Genomic DNA, 22455 nt, shown 5'->3' on the forward strand with positions numbered 1-22455 from the left:
TTCTATTCTAACATATTTTCTTTGCTTCTTTGTTCTTTTTTTAAGACTTGGATGAATCTTGCCATCTTAGTTCTCTTCAAAATATTGCTGAGAAGTAGAAAAAAGCAAATTAAGAAAGATGAGAAAGCAAGAGAAGGAGGGACAAACAGCTGTTCTGGGATATGTAACACCCTTCAGTTCTTTGACTGAGCCACGGGTGGTTATATTCCAGTCTTCTATCCCATCGTCGTTTACATCCCTGCCCTCACCTCATATAATACCATGCTTTTTTAGAGTTTTCGTAATGCTTGCATCAGTCTTAATTTCGGTCGAAGTTAACACTTTTCATGGGAGAAATGACTTCACAGTCCGCCAGACATGTCGTTATCTGTGTGCATTCCTATAAGATTCATTCTTGTCAAACTTTTTTTTAAACTTTATAATTCGTCAGCTTGTTGCATTTGCGAGAATTGATTTGTTTCTTTATGTTGCTAGAACAAATAAAGACAATTCATCTCAGATAGTTACAGAATCTATTGCTTATATAGATATTCTGATATCAGTAATCATATGATCTGTTCAGTTCATTATCACTGGTCCAAATACCCCAACAGATATAGTTTTAGCTTTTTCTGCCTTTCCAGCCACTGTTTTCTTGTTACAACGAGACATCCAGGTCAGATTTTATGGTTATTATTTATAAGTATACAAACAACCTTGCAGATTTGTATGTGAGTGAATCAGCTTAGCAGCAAAATAGGAAGAGGCGATTTAAGCATGCTTTTAAACTGTTAAGCTGTTTTCTAATACTGTTCTTATCACATATGGATCGAGGATCTAACTTAGTCATTGAAATTCTGGACAGGGAATTACTGAAGGGTTCCTTTATTTACTTTCTGAAAAAATTCTTCAAATGTTTTGTTTTTCCATCACTTAGTTCAAAAAAAAGCAACTTTTATGAATCTGTATATTGCGTTGTTAATATTCAGATGAGGTTTTATTGCAGTCATTGTAATAAAAAGAATTCTTTTCACATTCCAAGTCCAATTACCTCCTTACAACTAGTGCGAGTAACTACGGAATAAACTCGTGTTAATAGCTTATTATTATGGAAAACTTTGTATAGGTTAGTAGGTTATATTTAGCAGTAAATATTTGAGCATTCATTTTGAAATTGTGATATTAGTTGTATAGCTTGTTTTCCTCGAAAAAATGTTTCATTTTATAGAATGTTGAATGTAGTTTTCATCAGCCTATCTGTGTTGCTTAAATTCTTCGAATCCCACAGTATAAGATGGCAGAGTACCGAAATTGTTTTTGTTTAACTTCCAAAATGCTTGTGCAGTGTATAATGAAGTTCTTGAGATTTTGTAGCAAACAAAAGGACTTGACAAAACTCACATTATAAGTAAGGCGGTTATGGAAGAGTTCGAATGGCCACCTAGTACAAGCACTCTTCAAGCAAATAATTTCACTTCCGAAGGTATTAGCGAATTTTGCACCAACTGGATGAAAGCAATTAAATCGGCAGTAGTGGTGCAGGATCGACCACGTCACATCCGACCCTCCAATCTTATTAGTAAGTTTCTTGTATTAGTTCAAATTTCATTCTTGGTATTGAATGCAATGGCGATGTATACGTCATAAATAGTGATGAGCGGCACGACCTCATCGAAAATGAATGAGGACCAATGAAAATTTCCTTTTTAGTATGGACTGTTGGTTTAACTTGCGTTACCGTAATTAGTTTATGTGCTGCTGTTGGAATTGTTTTCGTCAAGAAACTTAGCAAACGAGCATACAACCACTTTATCACGGTTCTTGTAGCTGTCGGAGTTGGTTCACTTATAACTTCATCTACTTTGCATTTGCTGCCCCAGGTGAAATTTTCCCGATCACAGTTTTAGTTTTCGCATGCTCTTTTTTTTCCTTCCTCTTAAGTAGCAATATTTCTGATTTCAACTTAAGCGGAACTAGTGAACGTAAGCGATGTGATGCATATTGAAATTCTAAAATATTTTAGAACATTGTGTCTTTACTTTCTTGCTTTCTCAATTTATTAAAACACTGTATAAGATATGAATTTAAAGAAAATATACTTTTTAATCAATTGTTTAATATCTTGTTAGCCTATGTAGTATATTAAGTGGCGTAATTAAGACAAACATAGTATATGTTCAGTTTTAATAAATTTTTTGACTTTATTAATGCACAACCGTGAAAGTCTGAAATATTTTTTAAATATCTGTTCCAGAAATTCAAGCACGATGTTTGGAAAATAGTAATGCCCACGCTTCTAAGATATAAAGACTGTCTTAAATATTCAAGGAAATTACAATAAAAATCAGTTTAAGCTGAAATATCAAGAGATGAAACAACTTCGGTTTTAGAAAGCGTTATATGTTTTTTATCTTAGAGTCGTATAAGGTCTTTATTTGGGATGATTTTTGGTGAATGGTAAATGATAATATAGCTTAGTTATTTCTACTGTTATTATCATTAATGAACGCGTTAAATTACACTAATTGGCATCAAGCGAACTACTGATAGCATACTGCTTACATTATATTATGCAATTGCTAAGTTAAATAAAGAACTGTTTGACTTATATTTTTTGAAAATGTTACTCTTTGAATATGAAACCTAGGCCAACGTTTTATATAATTTGTTTAGAATATGATTGTCATACCGTTATCAATTTTTGGAAATACAGTAGGTGTTTCCAAGTAATTTTTCTGCAAATAAAAATCTTTCACTTAGTAAAAATAAGAAATACACTGAAGCTTTTTACAAAATACTAGAGTTTTTAGCGCACGTACAATTCCCTTTTTACAAATATTATGAACATGTATTTTTCCCTACAGTCCTATATCCAAATTTTGTTAAAAATATGTAAGTGTACAAACAAGTCTTTGATGTTACGAATGTGTATGCATCCTAGTGATTTTATTTTTACCGTAGTTTAGAGTATTTTACTTTTATTACAGTCTTCTTCCAAATATCTCCATCGCTCTTATCCTCGTTTCAGGGCTTAGGAGTCGTTGATGGCGAAAACTACGAATTTATCGTGGTTATGATGTTTTGTATATTTGGGATATATATCTTTTTCTTCTGTGATAAATTCATTAAAATCACCCTTGAGTCAAAGAAGGTCTTTTCACTGCTTTCTTCATTGCTTAGGATATGTTTAATTTTGTTTCAATGGAATGTTACACTTATTATGAAAGAGTTTTATGAAAAAAAAATATATATATAGGAGTTTTATGTAATTAATTGATGGTCTTCTCTCTTTATGCAGTAGTTTTCATTCCTTGCATTACGTTTCATCGTTTCTCTGCATTATTTAGATGAATGAAATTGAATTGTTGAATAACGTTGGAACTCATATAAGCATGGAAGCCGGAGTTGTTTCGATCCGTTCGACAGATGCTTTAATCAATGAAAACGGTATATGCGTTGTTTGGTTGTTTTATTGCACTTTTTTGTTATTATCGATCAATGTAAAGTGTTAAGTTTTAATGTGAGATAAATGACTTTGAATACTACGCAAAAAAATTACTGATGAAATGTATTGGGAAAACTTTCACCAAAACATTTGAGGCATCAGGAAGTTTCTATTATGGCATCCATACCAAGTGAAGATTGCGACTCTGTCGTTTGCAGATAATAATTTCAAGTCCGATGCTTTTCCAATATCGGGACCAATAAAAGGATACAAAAAACGAACATCATTGCTCAAGCAAAACAGCGACGTTGATAGCACAATTCGTTCCAGTCTCGACATGTCAAGACAGGTACTACGTTTTTTTTTTAAAAAAAAAAAAAATTCTTAAAAAAAAGACCTAAATGCTATTTACAGTGATTTTTATTTTCAGCCGAGACTTTCAGAAATCTCAGTTAACTTCTTTTTTTTTTTTTTTTTTTCTTTTTTTAATCTAATTTCCAACATCGGGACGAATAAAAGGATACAGGAAACGAACATCATTGCTCAAACAAAGCAACGAGGTTGGCATCACAATCCGTTCCAATCTCGAGTTGTGAACTGCTCTTAAATTATGATAATGAAATTAGAATTTTTGCAAAATATCAGTAGTAAAAAGATTGGTGTATTTTAGGAGGTTGATACAATTGCATCTGTTAGTATATATATATGAAGTAGCTATAAATTTTCTTTTCAGGCTCATGGTATTTGTGTTCATGACCATGAAATAACTTTCAATCAGACCAAAGACTCGGCAATAAAAACGGTAGCATGGATGATTGTATTCGGAGATGGTTTGCATAATTTTATCGATGGAGTCAGTATTGGTGCTGCTTTTAGTGAATCGCTATTAAGTGGTCTGAGCGTCAGTGTGTCAGTATTTGCCGAAGAGTTCCCACATGAATTAGGTTATTCATTTGATAATAACAGCTAGAAGAGGAAGTTATAAATGCTTGCAGCATTATTATTTCAGTTTATTTATTCACATGATTGTTCAGCGTTTAATTCAATTTCTTTTACCGAAATATTATTGCACTCATTATTACCTTCATGGGTCTGAAAAGGGAAAAAAGCGATCATTGTTGTTCGTTTTTCAGAACTTTTCCAAATTCGTTCGTCCTGGGTTACTGTAAAAACGCACCACATGTTCCACAAATGTGTGCTGATTTTCGGAGACAAGCAATAGTATCTGCTGTTTTTCTCACAGCGGGTAGCAGTAGGTAGTATGGAGCATTCTCAGGTTGTCGGCTAAACGGCTTTGTTTGAAATTGATAAGTATTTTTACAGAAAAATTATCATAATCCTGAAATGCTTTTTCTCAGAGAACGAATTGTAAACGTTTCATTCTTCAGGCGATGTGGCAATTTTGTTGAATGCTGGTATGAACCAGAAGCAAGCTTTATTTTATAATCTACTTAGTACGATTACCTGCTTCGTAGGATTCATTATTGGTGTCGTCCTGGGTAGTGTCGAATCACTTCTACGATACATTTTTGGTTTTTCGGGTGGCATGTTCCTATACATTGCCCTTTCGTGTATGGTGCGAAGTTTATTTATATTGTCTTTCCATCATATGTGTTTTTTAAAATTACTTGGAAGCTGTAGTTAAATAAAAGTTAAAGTTGCAGATGCCCGAAATGAAATCTACAATGGATGAAGCACTGGAAAATGGTTATGTTGATGCGTTTCTTGTTCTTTCGTTACAGACTACAGGCTTAGCTTTAGGAACGTTCTCAATGTTTTTTTTTGCCCGCTATGGAGATTTAATCAAGTTTTCTTGAATTTTCGCTTTTTCGTTTGTGTACTGAAGGTGCTTTTCTGATTTTGATGGCTATGTTGATTCATCTTTGGCTTTTTTTTTCTATTGTCTTGGACGTTTATATTTCTGAAAGTATTATGTGAAATATTTTTTGCACCAATTTGTAATGAAATTGACAGGTTGTGTCGTATATTTCGAAGTGAAGTTCTTTAATTAAATATAGTGTTTGTATAATTTGACTCTCTGTGAGTTGGATTGAAAGAGAGGTACCAAATTCAAATTGTTGAGCAGGTGGTCCAATGTGAGATGAGGGGAAATCTTATCTGATTTAGAAATTGCATATATCATCAGTAAACTTCTTTTGGCATTATTACTTCAACTTTTTTATGTTACTTTTTTGTGTGAACATTAGTTAGGCATCCGTAATGCTTTTCAAAAATGTTTGGTCCCTTGTATCACTCATATCTCTTATTTTTCGGAATTACTTGACTCGGGATAACTGAGATACCGAATTTCCTTAATCCGCTCACTATTGTTTGCTGTATCCCTCTTCAGAGGTATTGAGAAAGGACTTCTTCCCACAGGTTTGACCAATCATGTCCTTTTATCACACTTCATAGAAATATTAACGTGTTTTATCTTTAACTATTTTTTGGTTCTCTTTAAATGATTAGCTAATAGCATGTTTTAAAATGCTGCTTTTTCCAAATCATAACAATCTCCATTTGTGACAGAGGCGAATTTGGGTTTAACCATTGAATGTCTTTATTGTTTTGCTAATTTATCATCAAGCTCACACTAGGTTAAAATTTTACGATGCAAAAAGTTTTCAGGATGTGAAGCTCATTTACAATACAGTTTGCCAACATTTGGTTCTATACAGCATCTAAACTTTCGGAACTAGCTAAATTATTTGGATAATAGGGTCATGTTCTTTCTATGAAATGCTAAGTTAGCCGAACCTAATTCCATGTTTAATTAACGGCTACGATTACAAATATCTCTACAACCTTAGCCGGCAGTTCGCCGAATTTGTAGGTTTAGTAAAGTGTAAATCCGATGGAATTTCTAACAGGTTTTGGTTTTATTCTGCAGCTCCTTAATTCACAGGCAGATTGGCTTTAAACATGTTTCGGTGCAAAGGAATTGTTACAGGACAGAAGTCACTGTCTGAAACTGTAGGTTTTATTTAACAAGTAACATACATGATACTAAACCGCAGTTAGCGTCTTCATGGTTCGCAATAACAGGGCAACGTACGGAACCTACGAATATTCAAAATTTAGAGTATTATAACAAGTTCAGTGTAATCGCAAGATATAAAATTCATGCAACTATGGGAAAGAATAATTTAGATTCCACTTATTACCATAGTATAGATAAATCGACTATGTTGCCCAGAATGGCTCATGTCACCATGAGAGAGATATCTACCCATGATGATCAGAACAAAATGAAAATGTTCGCTTCGGCTGAAATATATTTTATTTTTTATATATGTGCTTGTATATGGGCATCAGAAATGGGGATGTGATAGGGAATAGCAGTAATTCACTATTGTCGGAAACTAGGCAAAAGGCCGTTAATGAATGTTTACTAATGCTCTAGCGGCATCGTGATCGGAAGAATTTAGTGCAACAAGAGTACAAAGCTTTTTCAACATATCCGGAGATTTTTCAGCCTCACGGACATCTTCCAGAAATTCAACTAATTTCGGAATACAAAAACTTGCCTCACAACTCGAACACAGTGTTTTATTGCATTGCTGACACAGAAAAAGTTTTTTTGGAACGGTTTTCATAGTACAGTTTCCTATACTCATAATGTGTGAAGCATTCTCACATAGATTACAGGTAGATTTATAAATTTCTGTTTGTACGGTTATTGTGACATGCGAAAACAGTAATTCGTTGTAGATGCAAAGTCGGAACAATTCTTTCGTTGGTGGATCTAGGTCTTCGCCTACCCAGGATTTTCTGCGTCTCACGTAACAATGTTCTTTAAGCGCTTTTTTCAAACATAAGGTAGTGCGACTCATTTCTCTGAAGTTCCTACAAATGATTACTAGATAGCTTTACAGTATTGATGTGCCAAAAAAAAAAAGTACGTATGAGAAACTGGAATCGATTCTCGTTATGTCACTAAAACTGTCGTAACGAGCGGTGAAGAGATCAGGGAAGTTTAAGAACTTCCTTGCATTTTGAATATTGTAAATCAAGGTTGACTACATCTAGCGAGGTCATTTTAACAAATCTTATTTCATAAAAAGATAGTGAGATTTTACATATAAAAACACCTACCATAAGAAAATGCGCAAACAGGGTGAATCGACTTTACGAACTAAAGAGAGTTTTAATTTCCAGTACTCACATTCCAGAATTTTGGTGAATAGTTTCGCCTGCAATGTTGGTTTCAGCTGACATTTATATGCCGTGCTAAAGGAACTGATGAGTAAATCAGTCGGCGTAAGTTCCGAATGTATATCATTTTCCAGAACCTGGTAAAAGTATGTTTATGACAGTATGCAGTCGCGATAATATTATCTCCAAGTTGAAACTAGTTGATCAGAAATCTGTGAATAATGTTACCTTTTCGCACATCATGATAACCATATCCATTTGCAGGCAGCAAGCAACTGGGCAGATAATACCAACATCGAAAACTAAAGTAATAGGCTGATGTATTAATTTCATCAGGGGAGAATAATGTCATCAGGAAGTAGAACAAAACGAAATTAAGGACTGTACTTGTTGGAGGAATTGGATACTGTCCATATATTGTAGGACAGACGGCAAAAAGCAGACGCTCCATAGCATCGCAGGTTACATTGTCCAATCGAATGACAAGCTCCTGTCCTGCCTTTTCCTGGAATTAAATATATTTAATAATTGACATGCTTATGTCTATCAGTATTTCGGATTATCAAAAATTCTGTTACGTTAAGTGATTTTTCAAAACTTGCTAAATTAAACTAGAATTCAATGCACTTATGTAAATGATATATCAATTATGTGGTTAATATTCCTATTGTCAGAAATAAAGTAAATAATATATCATACGCACAAGATTTTCAACTTCATTAGCGCAGACTTTAGAAAGCTTGCATATGGTTGAACGGTCAGTGAATAAGCGCTCTTCGTCATTTTTAAATTCTATTCGTACAGTTCGCCATAAATCCGGTAAACGAAAATTAACCTGGAAAAGTTTTATCCAACCCCATACAATGCCATAAGGAATTTTTCTTTTTTCTCTTTTTCTTTTTTTTTTTTTTTTGTAGCTTTCGGGAAAGACGTGTTTCATAGGTTTTAATAAACGGGTTAAACACCAAACAACCAACCATAATAGGAGGCGTGTCGGGATCATTTCTCTGGTATTCACCAAATGGTACTGGAACCAGGCGCAGATTTTTGAAGCAATCTGTTAACTTCGAAGTCATTGCGAACTACAATGGTAAATTTTTAGTTCAATAAGTCCGAAAACAAAGATATAATTTGAAGCCAGTGGAAGTTAAACGTAGGTTGAGAAGATACTCTTGATGCATCAGCCAAGGCTTGCATGGAAGTCTCGACCACCTTTCTTTTGCAAGGATTTCAATTCATAAAAGCTCTCCTACAACCATACGCCAGAATGTGAGTTATCAATAAATTGTAATAAGATTTATCCACATTGGGAAGTCTCCCGCTAATTATACCTTGTTGTATTGCTCTTCGCATTTCTAATCCTTTGACCTCCTGGATTATTCTTCCATTTTTGTTGGGAACAACGCTTACAATGATAGAGTTCAATAATCAGCATACGAATTCACTCAGAAGAATTTTCGGTGCACTTTTTATTAAAGCGAAAATCAGTTACGATCTTCATTTGCCATAAAATGAAATTCATTCCAGTCACATATATTACTGGGTAAAATTTTAATTCCCTTCTGATATTCCGTAACGCATGAATTTAAGAAAACAACATTATTTTAATAGATTTTGTAAGCACTTTCTGCACTGAAGATCTTTAACCTTCTTTCCTCCTCGCGTAACAATGGTAATCACATAAAAAGCATTAGTTTGCAAAGGCACACTATTACAGCAGAGAATTCGTTGCATATGATTCACAAGAAAAACTGGAATATCTTAGCTCATTGGTCTTAACGGAATTAATCATCACATTATTTAAAATTTCAGGATACTATACAATTACTCGATGATTTGTTCTTTGCCGTTTGTATTCTGTTACAACTTCTATTGCTTTGAACAGTACCCTGCAATAAAAACTTCATTAATTTCAATAATAAAGAATTTTATAAAATTAGTTTCTCCGGTTAAAAAGCAGAAATTCTTAGATTAGATATGGCAAACAAAAAAACCCTTAGAACTCATATGACAAAGATATAATGACAGTGTTAACTTAGGTATAAAAAGAAACTTACAGTTGTTCTGTTGAACTGAGAAAGAGACGCAGCTAAATAATTTAACAGGTATACATCATCACTATCGCTTTCGGATGAACTACACGAACTGGAAATTTAAATTATTTCACCAAGCAAACCGTCTAAGTATGTTCACTTTCATTATATGGCCTTTGCCCAACAAGTAACATAGCACATAAGAATCCACCGAAATTTTGCAAAAAAAAGTGATCAAAAGTTAAGCAGGTTCAGGATACCAAAAATTTCGCTTTTGCATTCTCTAGCTAATAGTTACCTGCATCGCTGACGCCTTCTTCTTAGAAAAGGTGAGGGTGGTGGCATCCGAGAATAAAGATTTTGTTTCTTATCTTCGTAATCACCTTTTTTTTTGCAATATTCTTTCCTACAGTATTCATCACAGCACGGTCGCCGAACATCAGCACTTTGCGATCGGCGATTACACCTACGGTATTTACAATACCATCAAAAACCAAACATTCGTGGATCAAAAGTTAGATCCTGTCAAACAATAAATGAAGGATACGTTGTTGAAAAAATGAAATGTCACCCTCTCAAATGTTCGATTCCATTTATATCATCCCATTCCCTCGAGAAACATGGTAAAACAGTTTCGTAAATATTCTCGGCTGGTGGTGAAGGAGGATCCCGAGATGGTGGCTCCGGTACCGATCCTCGACGTCTACTTGAAACGGACATCACTTTGCTATTAAATGTCACCTGATATATAGATTTATATAAGATGAAAAGCGACAAGTAAATAAATTTAAATAATAAATGAATTGGTGGAAAATATGCTAGTAGATTGTAACAAGTGATAGGTCTCATTTCATCGTAAAATGAGATCAATATTACAGCCATTAAGAATGGAAAAAGAAACATAAAAACCAAACAAACAGTACCTTTGAATACCATTTTCCACAGTTCGCATCCGTAACGCAATATAATTTTTCGTCCCTAAATGAGTACCTCTTTCCCAACAAATTTTTACCACAATCACTACAACAGAAACAACGCTCGTCAGCATGCCAATGTATATCATTCTGAAATTGTATTCTGATAATTTTTTTCGACGTCTTTGTATTTTTCATTGACTCTCACATACAGCTCAGCTTACAAGTGTAAAGCGAAACCTCTTGCGTGAACTATGGCTTAATAGATAAAGTCAAGCATGAAACTTTGACTTATACATGTTTCATTTTTTCATAGTAGATTTTCTCCTCATTACTCTACCCATCAATCTGATTACAGTATTAAAATAGGTTTTTCAATGCTCTGGAACATTGATATCTGAAATGAAACCCAACATCTCAAAAAAAAAAAAACCCAGAAACCCGAACAGATATAAATCGTTATCAAACAATGGCTGACACAACTGACGACAAATGAAGTTTTAAAGTGATAACAATATATATAAAAGAAAGAACCTGAATTATATGCGGCTCATCGACAACAATTTCTTTTTCACAGGTGTTACAAACCAATGAGGGATTTTCATTGTAACAAGAAATGCATATCATCCTATCATTTCTTCCAATATACCTGAAAATGATTAAGAGATCTGTGCATTATGCAAATAACTCTGATATTTAAGAAAACTGTGAAATACCTTTGACCACCGAGTTGAACACCACAATCTGAGCACGAGAAATGCGCCATGTGCCATGTTCTTCCTTCTGCTTCCGTACACTCTTCACTGAATATCAGCTGAAATTTTAAGGTACAAAATTTTTAACCCATAATAGGAAGAACTGTGACTTTTACAGTCACAAACTTCATCTTTAGCATCTGAAAATGGCGAGATATTAAGAATGTTCAAGAGATGGAAGAAAGATGTGGAAGGTAAAAAAGATTTACGTTCGTTTTTGAGACAATGATATACGTTTTCGTCAATATCATCGATTCAATTTAAATTCAAAGTTAAAGTAATGATGTTAAGTTTACCATAATGACAATGCTAGTCTTACACACAAAGGTTAGTAATATATAATATATACGTTATAACTTGGAAAAATGCGACCTGTGCGCACAGATGTGCTACAGGGGGAGTTGTTATTGCTTATTGATTAATCAGCGACTTACACAAATTCAAATTGTAAATTATATTCATGTATCTTAGAGTTTCCGTACAGCAAACAAACCAATTTTAATGGTGGTATCAAAATCTAGTTCAATACTAGTTAGAAGACTTTTAGAAGTCCTATTTTTTTTTTATTTAAACCAAGGTTCTGTCTGCGGACAGAAACTGCTCTTCAAAGAGCCCTACCAATATCCTTCTAGACTTCGAAAAGAGTAGCTTTCGCTACTAAGGAAATATAGTTGAATTAAATAAAGAAAATCTTGACTTACGAATTTTATCATTTTTTCTGACACTCTTTGTCACAATTCTTACTTGGTGCCTCTTCTCACGTGATGCCAGTTGTTAATGATCAACTAACATTTAGTTTGAAGTGCTAAGGCTTGCTTCATAATTTAAAACTTAATTATGAGCGCCGTGGAAAGCTTCTCTTATTTAGGGAAAGTGGTGATTAATGCGAGAAATACAATATTGAAAGCAACTACTTTCTAGGTTGTACGAGTTCTTTCATGATATTTCTTTATTTCATCATTGTTTCATTTACACGCTAAAAAGAGAATCGCCAATGAGTCTTAAATTTTATATCGTCAGAATTCATAATGACTGAGATAATGGTTTTTGAAATATGGAGTAGATCGGAGAATTAGAAATTAGAAAGGACTGGAAAATCGATAGAAGCATTGCGCATGTAATAATGGGCAAATGAGAATGTTTGCAAGCTAATACTGACCTCAAAACATCTGTCCCAAAATTCAAAATTTTCTTCCTCTGTAAGAAACGAACGATGTCATTGCTTGCATCAAGGTATTGTATCAAAACTCGTATGACAAACCGAATGCATTTATAGGAGCTACTTGGCAAATTAAATAGAGAGTGGATGTGAAATGTGATAAATCAAGCATTCAGAATAGGAATTTGGTAAAAAAATAAGAGAAAAACATCATTGCAAAATGTTGGTGTGGAACTGAACTTGCCTCATCACATTTGGCACACCTGGGTTTGATTTGCTCTGCGTGATGTCTGCCGCAATACACGTCGGCCCCATGCTTAAAATAAATCAAGTCAACAAGGAGATTTGAGCACTCCGTGCAAACAAAGCATTGAGGATGCCAGTGTACATCATGCCCGAACCTTTCAGCATTAATCACCAAGTTTCCTTCACTTAATGATTCTTTGCACTGCAATTGGGTAAATTTGACAGGTTAAGTTGAGTAGCGCAAAGAAATTTCAAGCAAATTATAACCAGAAAATTACCAAATTTATTAAAATTTCAGAGCATAGTGACATTAAAATAAAATGCATGAATCCACCTTCAGAGACATTTTTATATTGCTTAATCAAAAGGCAAACAAAATGAGAATATTAAATTCAATGTTTGCAATTAAAGGATAACTGTAAAACCTTGTGGCAATGCCGTCGCTTGTTGTCGTATGGGAGCTGTTCGATAATACCGCGTCCAAGGCACTCACGTTTTCGACCCACTTCAAATTGTATTAGTTCACGTACTTCTTGATTGCTCAACTTACCACAATAGCCTACATCAGAATCTTGTGGTGGTAACTGATAATACAACTGGCGTGTTCGCCATTCTTCACCAGCCGAATTCACATAAGGTATTTTGTCTTCTGGTAAGCAAGCGAAATACATATGAACCTGAATATGTAACTCATTTCAACTAGGAAGATATATGAGATTTCAGGAATTGATACTATCATCTTTCAGAATAGCAGTAGAACCGAAGCTTCTGTTTCGCATAGAAATTTATGCATACATACCATAGTAACGTCGGCAAATTTATTTTACAAATTAGAAGTCAACTACAGTCGAATTAGCCTCATTACTCAGTTTCTGAGGAAAAAAAGAAAACAAAAGAGATAGAAACGGCTGAAGTATCATTAGCAGCGGAAGGCAATTAATGATAGCTGAAATAGTAGCAGTCAAAATTACTTCTTGTTACTAAACTACGAAACCAATCCACCAGAATATTTGAATCAATGAAAGATTTAATGAAAAGTTTTTTGTCAAAACAGACGAATAATAATAAGAAAAAAAAAAAATGAAAAACCATATCAGGCTTGATGCCACTTGGTACCCAGGAGTATTCTTCCAGCATACATCCACTGTCATCATCGCTAGTGCTGTGACGGTGAACATCTGCCGCAATACGTATTCTGGATGCTGGCGATAAACATCCACCGCTCATTTTACACCTAATATTGATTTTATTCATATTTGCAAAACCGGTAAATCAAATGCTTTTTATAGCTACGGCTCACTAAATCGTATCACACGGCTTTTAGCTTTTTATCATATTTCCGCTTTCAGTTACTTAGCAATGAATATTTTATCAAATTAAAAGTTCGGTAAAACAAACAGTATCCTGCAATAATTATTTTCACACAAACGCAAGTAACTGTAATATAGGTTCGATTTTACTGGAATAGGAATTTACTTTCCGAGGATACAGATATCCATCCAGTGATGTTCTTTCAAGGCAATTCAAAATGGAGTGTGAAATTGTACATTATGTACCTAATCAGTTGTCGCTATTAATAAGAAAAAAAGGAAGAAGGAAGGTGCATATATATCTTAATATTCCTATCGATGCAGCGTTAAATAGGAATACGAAACAGGAATCTTCTGTTCAGCATTCCAATATAGTAGTACTGAAATTATTTCATATTTTACTAAGTTTAATACAGTTAAAAAAGTAATACATAGTTGAAGAGAGATCGAATCACGAATGAGCCAAATAAATAATATGAAGTTTTCTTCAAAGCTAAAATCCTAAAATAAAAAAGTGATAAAATTGGTTGGCACTCGTCATTTACAATTCCGGCCAGAAAAGTTGATGAAAGACACAAATCATACTGCAACAAGAAAAACTGACACTACGGTTAATAATATACTTCCCGGTGTTAAACATTATTTCAGTGTACTTTGGCAAATATTTTAGTACACAGTAAATTTTCTAGGTATCCTCAATGACGAAGTGAGATACTCGGTAGCAGAGGTTGTCAATCATTTACGCAAACACTTCAAGATGATGCGGAGCTAATTACAAAACACTGTTATATGTGTCAAACTTTGCGATGATGTAATAATGACTCAGCAATATGAAATATTTGGGGACAAAAGGGCTGAAATAAAATCAGTTGCCACAAGATCGGCTTACATATATAGACCCTATATTTCAAGAGAAGTAGAGAGGGAAAAAAGAAAGGTGGAAGAGGAAGAAGAAAAGAGGAGGAGAATTACTAAACCATCTAAAGAAGGTCAGTGACCAACTGCATTATAGCTGTTATTAAGTCGCCTCCAACGATCAGATACCATATTATTTGATATGAGTGGGAGGACATGCGAGCAAGCTGGCGCTCTTCGCCACTGCACAGGACACATGCGACACCCTTTAATCCTGTTCAGCCGAATAATATTAAACAACGCTGTACGATATTCCAATATATCTAGTCCTTTTTATCTCTTTTACTTTTAATAAGCCTTTCTAAATCTGCATTTTCCAATTATTCCTTGAAAGAATCAGAAGATATCAAAGATTGAAAAGCTTGAGCAGCTTGTCGCGAAAAATTTGTAACTTATTATGATATCTGCTAAGCATTATTTCTGTTGATCATCTTTGAGCAGAAAGGATGTTACTGGTGTTCAAAAGAATGATACAAAATATAGATAGGAAAAAAAAAATATCTAAGCCATATCTACTGAAAGTTGATGTAAATCAACTAAATTTACTTTCTTTAATGACTACATATCGACATTGTTCATAAAAGCATGCTAAGTGATAAAGTGAAAGATAAGAGACTGAGGAAGGGAGAACAAATATCAAATATCTTTTGATATGATCAAAAATAAGATTTGCTTCAGACTTGTGGAAGTTATGGATAACGAATAAGCAATATGAGTACTGCTTTGCAGAATTCTGTTAATTTAAATACTTTTCCAATAGATGAAATAAACGAATAAATGGACAGGCAAGCAAGACGGCTAAGCATTTATAACGCTGGCTTAAATCATAACTTTTCAAAAAATTGTCTAAAGTACAATATAATAAAAAATTTGGAGGAAAGTTTATTATTTTTGTGTTATCTGGTATCAGGATTCAGGAAATACCAGATAATAAGTACGATAACACTCTCTTCTACTTAGACAATGAACAGTTAGAAGTAGCTAAACTTGAGCATATCTAGAAAAAGCTAAAGCCTTATCCTTTCCTTTCCGTGCCTATCTTAGTGGAAATGATTAATGGTTATTCTGCGGGCAATACATCTCTACACACTGCATAACAGTAAATGAATTTTTAGACTGCATTGCTCGTATATTGGGATGAAAGAGTATAACATGAAGGATGCCCGTATAGCACATTGGGAATGCCGTCACTATGATTTATTAAACTATTTTCAGAGCAAGAATAATATTTATTCAGAATCGATATATCGCCAATTCTTTGATAGTAACTTTCCCTCTATTCACTACTCATTCTCAATTCAAAATTTCCTATTATCTTACGTGTACCTCCTGCTCAATCAAGCTTATAACGTAATGTTATCACTTCATATCTATTTCTGTGTATATCATACATATTTTTGTTCCCTTTAAATATATAATTATAAATATTTGTTTCTGTATTTAGATTACCAATAAAAAATCTTGTCGTACTTCATTACACCAAACTTACTGGTAACAGTGAATTTTCTCTTGACAGAGTTAGTGAGTGATGCAAGTTCGAAAATTATAAATTCCTACATGAACTGAATTTAAGATGGAATAAATGAATTTAATGATTACTGTTAACATTCCATATGAGGGAGCAGTCATAAAATTAAAATATATCAAACTAAAATAAATATGGTTTTTCAGTAATACTTTTCAAATATCTGATGCTAAAAAGGACTTATGATCAGCACTATTTGAGATTAAGGAAGTTAGAACGGGTTGGAAACTGAAAACATGAAGTTAATGAAGGAACAAATTATGTTACAAGACTGAACTGACAGCGTTCATTTATTCTGAGCTAGGCTAGATTATATCTGATAAATGAGAAATATGGATTAGAGCTTTACTATGCAGATTAGCGGCAAATGAACGCCTAAGTCAGATTTCCTGATTGAAATGAATTCTTGCGAAAACTTATACAATTGCTCCCTCACTATTCACAATTAACTATTTTGCGTATTGTAATTTCATTTAAAAATTTCAGAAAATCTGGCGATTCTTTCTCCACCTTCGTAAATACCAGCTGTGCATTTTAACGATCTCTTGCTTCCCTCTTAAAACGTAAACTTTAGTCCAAAATAACCGCTTGCAATTCTTCTTTTGTTGCAGAATACTATAAGCTATCCGGAAACTCACATGCTCACAAATATTTTCGATTTTTGCAAAGCGGTCTTCAAAGCAGTTCGCTGCGTCAAGCTTCATTTTTCTTTGATTGAACTGCATCTACCTCGATTAATATTTAAAATAATATGCGCACCGGAGACAAAAAAAAGATGTTATCGTAGCATCGTAATTTGCAGAACAATTGTTTCCATTAGAGATTATCACTTCCATAGCGTTTATCAAATTAGATAAAAAAAAAAAAAAAAACAATTCAAGGCAGCTTATTAAAATTTCGAAATTTTCTTCATCGAAATAACTTGATGAAAAAGCTCTCATATCATTTTGTCAAAATAACGGTTGTGTAAAACGAGGGTGGAATTCAGTGTCTTTGAACTGTCACATAACAAATAAATTGCTTTTGTCAAAAACATTTTATTCAATGATATAAAATGAAAAAAGAATTTTTTCTTTTGCTATTTCCTCACCCTTCCAGCAGGTACTTTCTGGAGGATTGATGATATATTTCGTAAAAAATATAGCAAAGCAAATACATCACCGCATCTCTAACAATGCAGATACAGGGGCAAACCATTCAAATGATCCACAACATCAGTCGTCTGTACTGCACCGCTCTTACCAATGGATTGGGTCGTCGCTAAAGCAACTAGTAAAAATGGAAAATAAACTCCGCAAAACTAATTCTCAAAAACTGTATCAACAATAAGAAGCAATCTGACCAGACTAGATAAGTCGAAGATGCGGAATTTCGTGGCTACAATCATTTGTAGTTAATTACACAAGCTGCAGAAAAACTATGTAGGAGAAATGAGGAAAGAAGTGAAAATTTGGAAAATAGATTAATCAATACTGAACTGGGTCAAGTTCAGTTAAATTCAAGTTTCGTTTCTTCAAGAAAACTTGTAATAATTGAATAGAAATTTTTTGAAATGAATAGATTTTTGAACAACTCCCGTTATAACTCCTAATTTCGAATCAGAAATTAAGTTGAGAAGCAGAAATTACAAATGGGGCCTAAATCTTATGTTTTTGAGTAACCTATGAAGTTAGTAAAAGAAATAAATTTCCTTTGATCATTAAAGACAGAATTTTGAATCTATTAAATTAAACAATAGTTATTATGATAATGTTTATGATGACAAGATCAAAATGAAATTCAAAGAGAAGAATTTTGTGAAGAGAAAAGGATCTTAAATCCTTTAAAGTAGGTAAACAAACAAGAGTTTTTAGTGAAAGGGTAAAGAAACATGCGTTCACACAGAATTATTGTTAAGAAAACTAAAGAAATTAAAAGCAAACTTTGAATGAAGTAATTGCAAAGTATATAAAGTATGCGAGTACATGAACATAAGGATTCAAGATCAGGACCACCCAGTGAGCAAAAAAACACGACCTGTTGTTCAAATGGAAAAATATGCTGTTAAAAAATGTTGTCGGGAGATTTATGAAGGTTTTATACATAGATTTTAATCAGAAAGATATATATATATATAGCAAACAAGTCTGCACTGCCTGAATATTTCAGCAAATGAGGGTCACAAATAACAGCGAACCAAGACAAGAAAATGTTCAAGGTCATCAGCAATGTTCACTTTTGAGAACTAGTTTAGTGCTGGAAAGACAACCTGGAATCCTCACCTGAGAAGTGGTTTGATTTATGAGTGCTGTCATTGCATCAATTTGATTCTGTTTTATTACGTTTTCCTCTCCTAATCCAATTTGTCTTTATCTCGCTAACATTGATAACATCGCGTTGTTGCAAACTTAGAACTACTTATTAAATATAGTTTATATTAGGTAAGCCAGATATCTATCGGCTATTAGATTTCCTAAAAGTCTTCGCCTCAAGGGCAAAAGATCTTCCCAATCACCAAGCTTCCTATCGAAAATCTCTATTATAAATGTAGACTAGTCGAAGTCACCAACTGATCAGTTGGACAAAATTTCTTTCTAAAATTCTAGCTGAAAAACTGGTTCGAAGTTAATAAATTTACAACATTCAACATTACTATACTAGGACAATGATCTCAATGATGGGCTACTTAAATGTTATTTATACTGGAGATGGGAAAAATTCTTGTTAAATTCAATAGTGCAGAGATGATTGGTGTTTTAAAAATATCAAATCATTTCAGCTCCTTCTCATAAATTTCAAATTTAAAAACCGTTTTCAATTGTACTACATGCACATTTCTCATCGTCACATTAAAAGAGTCACGAATCGAGATTTCCCTATACACCATCACTATTTAAAGTCCCTTCCAGAAATTCTGTTATTTGAACTTACATGCAGGCATTCAATTGGAGCAATCTAAAATTCGATGGGCGTAGCATCCTTCGAACAATTACATGTAGTTTCGCCTATATCAATAAACTCAATTATTACAGTGTTATTGCTGATATATGACAAGAACAATATATACAAGATCATCTATTCGAAATGACCTTATTCAGATGATCTTAACATCACGAATTTGCTAAGCAACTCGCTAATAGAACAAAAACTGCCAGCCTGAAGACATCTATTCGAAATGATCAGTTTGTGCCAATGTTTCTTTGCAATAGTTATTAACATCATAAAGGAATCAGAAAGGACCATCAGATGAAAAATAGAACAGGACAACTGCATTTTTTATTATTTTTCACCATAGTTTTTGCTGTTGTTGGATTTATTTTAAAAAAATATTAAAGGTATACATTTTAAAAAAAGTAGAATGAATAGAAACTTATTTAAGTTATGATTCACTGATGCAGTGACCCATGCAATCATTATTCATGCAGACAGTATAAAATAAGATCTCTAAAAACTTTCTTCCCATTTCCTTCTTTTAAAATTTTCACCCCTTTAATTTCTATGTAAATTTTATAAGAATTTCCCTTCTTTCACAGTTAATCCATTTCCATTGAATCTAAATGTAAGGATTCCTGACACGATTCTGACGGAAAATGATGTCATACAAAAATGATATCGGATAAAAGCTTCTCAGTGTTGGTATTTTCGAACTAAAATTTGAACAAACTTCTCTCATCAAAAATTGAATGATCCACATTTACAGCCATATACACGTAATCAACACGCGCACAGAAAGAGAGATAGAAATATTGGCACAGATTAATGGTACCACTACTAAAAAAGTGATGCACGAACCTCGAGTCCCACTTCTGACTCATCTCATTACTGAACCTTTGTTATCCCGGCGTTTTATTTTCATGAATGCATGTCTGAATGAGTCGGAATAGAAAACTTATTGAAATACTAATAAATCCAATGACAATTCCTTTTAAAATGCTTCTCCTCAAAATGGAAACTTTGAGTTTACTATGCGGATGTTAAGAAACAAAACCAAAGACAATATTAGATAAGTAGGACAATAATTCGCCAGATCAAGTTTTGAATTCAGTTATAGTAATTAAATGATTGGTCAACTAAATCCGAATTTAAAAGTACGAGTGAAAATGATAGCGAAACGTGGGAATGCCATACGAGTAGAATGTGTATAATTTTAAGCATGTTTAAGTTTAAGAGTGTGATTTTCAATACAGAAATGATACATTTGATGTTTTTCAAACAAGTAACAAAAAGTATACTGGTAGTATACTGCAAAAATGCTACGTTTTTAGATTTATTTTGGAATACACCTCATTCCAAAACAATCTACTGTAACCGGTTTATCTAGGGAAGTTTAAAAAATGAAAGAATTAGAACTTTGAAGAAAAAATAAAATTCAGAATTTGGGCGCTAGTGCTTCATCAGTACTCAAATTAAACCATATACTAATATGTTATCATCTTCCATTAACTATCAAATGAGGAGATAATTTTAACATTAACTAAACTTGCAATTTTAGTTTTATAACAGGTGCTGATATGTCTCTGCTAAAGAACATTTCTATTCGAATGGTTCAAAACTTGCATAAGGGTTAGTTGAATTCGCTAAAACTGATTTAGAAATTGAATACCTTCAGAAATTCGAAGAAACGATCATAATTTTAAAAGTAAAGAAATTCGGATGACTTTCCTACTTTGAAATACTTTTGAAACCAGATGGCTTCTTCAAAATGTTTTTTTTCCAAGAAAACGAAGAAAGCGCTGGCTGAGTTTGAAGAATAAATCTAATGCCGTTGCAAAATTAAGTCCATCACCAAAATAAGAAGTGCCATATTTGGATAATAAATTATATTATAACTTCCAGTTTAAACTCAAATCTTGATTTTATCTTGATTTTGTGGGCTGACATTGTCTTTGGGTATAAACTAACACTAATGTTCTAATTTATTCGTAGACTTAATATGCAAGCTTGCATTCACTACTAAACATATTTATGCTTAGATTCAAGTTCAAGTCAACACTGTTTACACTGTAACTTAGGTTAGCTTCCAAACTTACCTACTTGTTCTTTTTTGTAATATAAGATAAATATGTGAACAATAATATCGCATAGCTTTATCGATTGCAACTGCAAAAATAATAAATGAAAGAAGGGAAGTTGTCATGCTATTATCATTTATAATTTCACAATTTCAATAGTTTATGAGTTATATAGAATAGAATTATAAACTTATAAATTGTGAACTTGAAGAAATTCACAAGCTTACACTTTGCTAAATTCGGCTTTTTAATTTCAAATACCAATCTATCAGCTTACTTTCTATTTATTTTTACTGGAATATGAACACGGATAAACATAATAATCCAATCATTGCGTTTGCATTATTCTACAAGATTGGAGCAGCATGGAAAAAAGCGCATCGAAAACAAAAGGGAATTGGAATTTTGCACCATTGAGCTGTTTTCAATAATTTTTGACAAAATTTCTTTTTCAATTCTCGCTGCTAACATGGACTGATAATATCACTTCTGTACGCTGTATCTCACTTCGAATTTCAATACGCATATAACATGAAAGGCGAGTTGCTCAACTGGTACTAAAAAAGTGGAATCGACATAAGCTAAATCGCTTTTTGAGCCAGTATTCAAAAACAGGGGAGAATCAGAGGAATGGAGTGATGAAAACATTTTAGGCAACAGAAAGTCATATGGTAGCCATGTGGTTGGAAAAATATCTTTTTATAACATTTCATCGTGTTACAAATAAATCTTGAAAATAAAAGTGATCAGCCGATATCGACTAACAAGGTAAAGCACTTAATTCAAATATCAGTCACTTCCAGATCTGAGGTACTTGGCATTTCTCTCAAATCAATGTCAAGAAAAAGTTATCTTTATAAATGGGTGCTCTGATGATTTTTAAATTGTTTAAAATTAAGACAGCAAAAACAGTAGGCAAAACTGAGAATGTAAAATATTCATATGATAATTCTGCGAATTGTTTACATAATGCATTTACTTGGTATGTTGAAGGGGGAAGTATTTGATATGGAAACACTGTTAGTGAT

At 33.2% G+C, this 22455-nt stretch overlaps 3 protein-coding genes across 8 annotated transcripts; 1 reads left to right on the forward strand and 2 right to left on the reverse strand.

Moving 5' to 3' along the window:
* Positions 1-1398: 1398 nt before the first annotated feature.
* Bma-zipt-15 (Uncharacterized protein) lies at positions 1399-5241 on the forward strand (the record flags this gene model as incomplete). 2 transcript variants are annotated; one of them, XM_001899127.2, is made up of 8 exons in its annotated part: positions 1399-1558; positions 1690-1859; positions 3008-3130; positions 3327-3426; positions 3643-3773; positions 4158-4368; positions 4813-5000; positions 5089-5241. In XM_001899127.2, 8 exons carry the CDS (start codon positions 1399-1401, stop codon positions 5239-5241), a joined length of 1236 nt encoding a protein of 411 aa, XP_001899162.1. The 2 variants fall into 2 exon arrangements, with proteins under 2 accessions (XP_001899162.1, XP_042929786.1); XM_043073852.1 differs by lacking the exons at positions 3008-3130; positions 3327-3426; positions 3643-3773; ... (1 more) ...; positions 4813-5000; positions 5089-5241 and adding an exon at positions 2234-2320.
* A 1560-nt stretch (positions 5242-6801) lies between these two features.
* Positions 6802-8655, reverse strand: Bm9622 (Uncharacterized protein; the record flags this gene model as incomplete). The annotated part of the gene is made up of 6 exons (XM_001899125.2): positions 6802-7270; positions 7520-7716; positions 7808-7881; positions 7967-8084; positions 8283-8414; positions 8557-8655. 6 exons carry the CDS (start codon positions 8653-8655, stop codon positions 6802-6804), a joined length of 1089 nt encoding a protein of 362 aa, XP_001899160.2.
* A 732-nt stretch (positions 8656-9387) lies between these two features.
* Bma-prkl-1 (Uncharacterized protein) lies at positions 9388-13913 on the reverse strand (the record flags this gene model as incomplete). 5 transcript variants are annotated; one of them, XM_043073853.1, is made up of 10 exons in its annotated part: positions 9388-9468; positions 9637-9724; positions 9911-10078; positions 10184-10353; positions 10536-10676; positions 11061-11175; positions 11243-11340; positions 12685-12756; positions 13112-13363; positions 13776-13913. In XM_043073853.1, 10 exons carry the CDS (start codon positions 13911-13913, stop codon positions 9388-9390), a joined length of 1323 nt encoding a protein of 440 aa, XP_042929787.1. The 5 variants fall into 5 exon arrangements, with proteins under 5 accessions (XP_042929787.1, XP_042929788.1, XP_042929789.1 ...); XM_043073854.1 differs by having other exon boundaries at positions 12685-12888; XM_043073855.1 differs by lacking the exon at positions 9911-10078.
* Positions 13914-22455: the final 8542 nt, after the last annotated feature.

Source organism: Brugia malayi (assembly GCF_000002995.4).
Source record: "Brugia malayi strain FR3 genome assembly, contig: Bm_v4_ChrX_scaffold_001, whole genome shotgun sequence".
Classification (NCBI taxonomy): domain Eukaryota; kingdom Metazoa; phylum Nematoda; class Chromadorea; order Rhabditida; family Onchocercidae; genus Brugia; species Brugia malayi.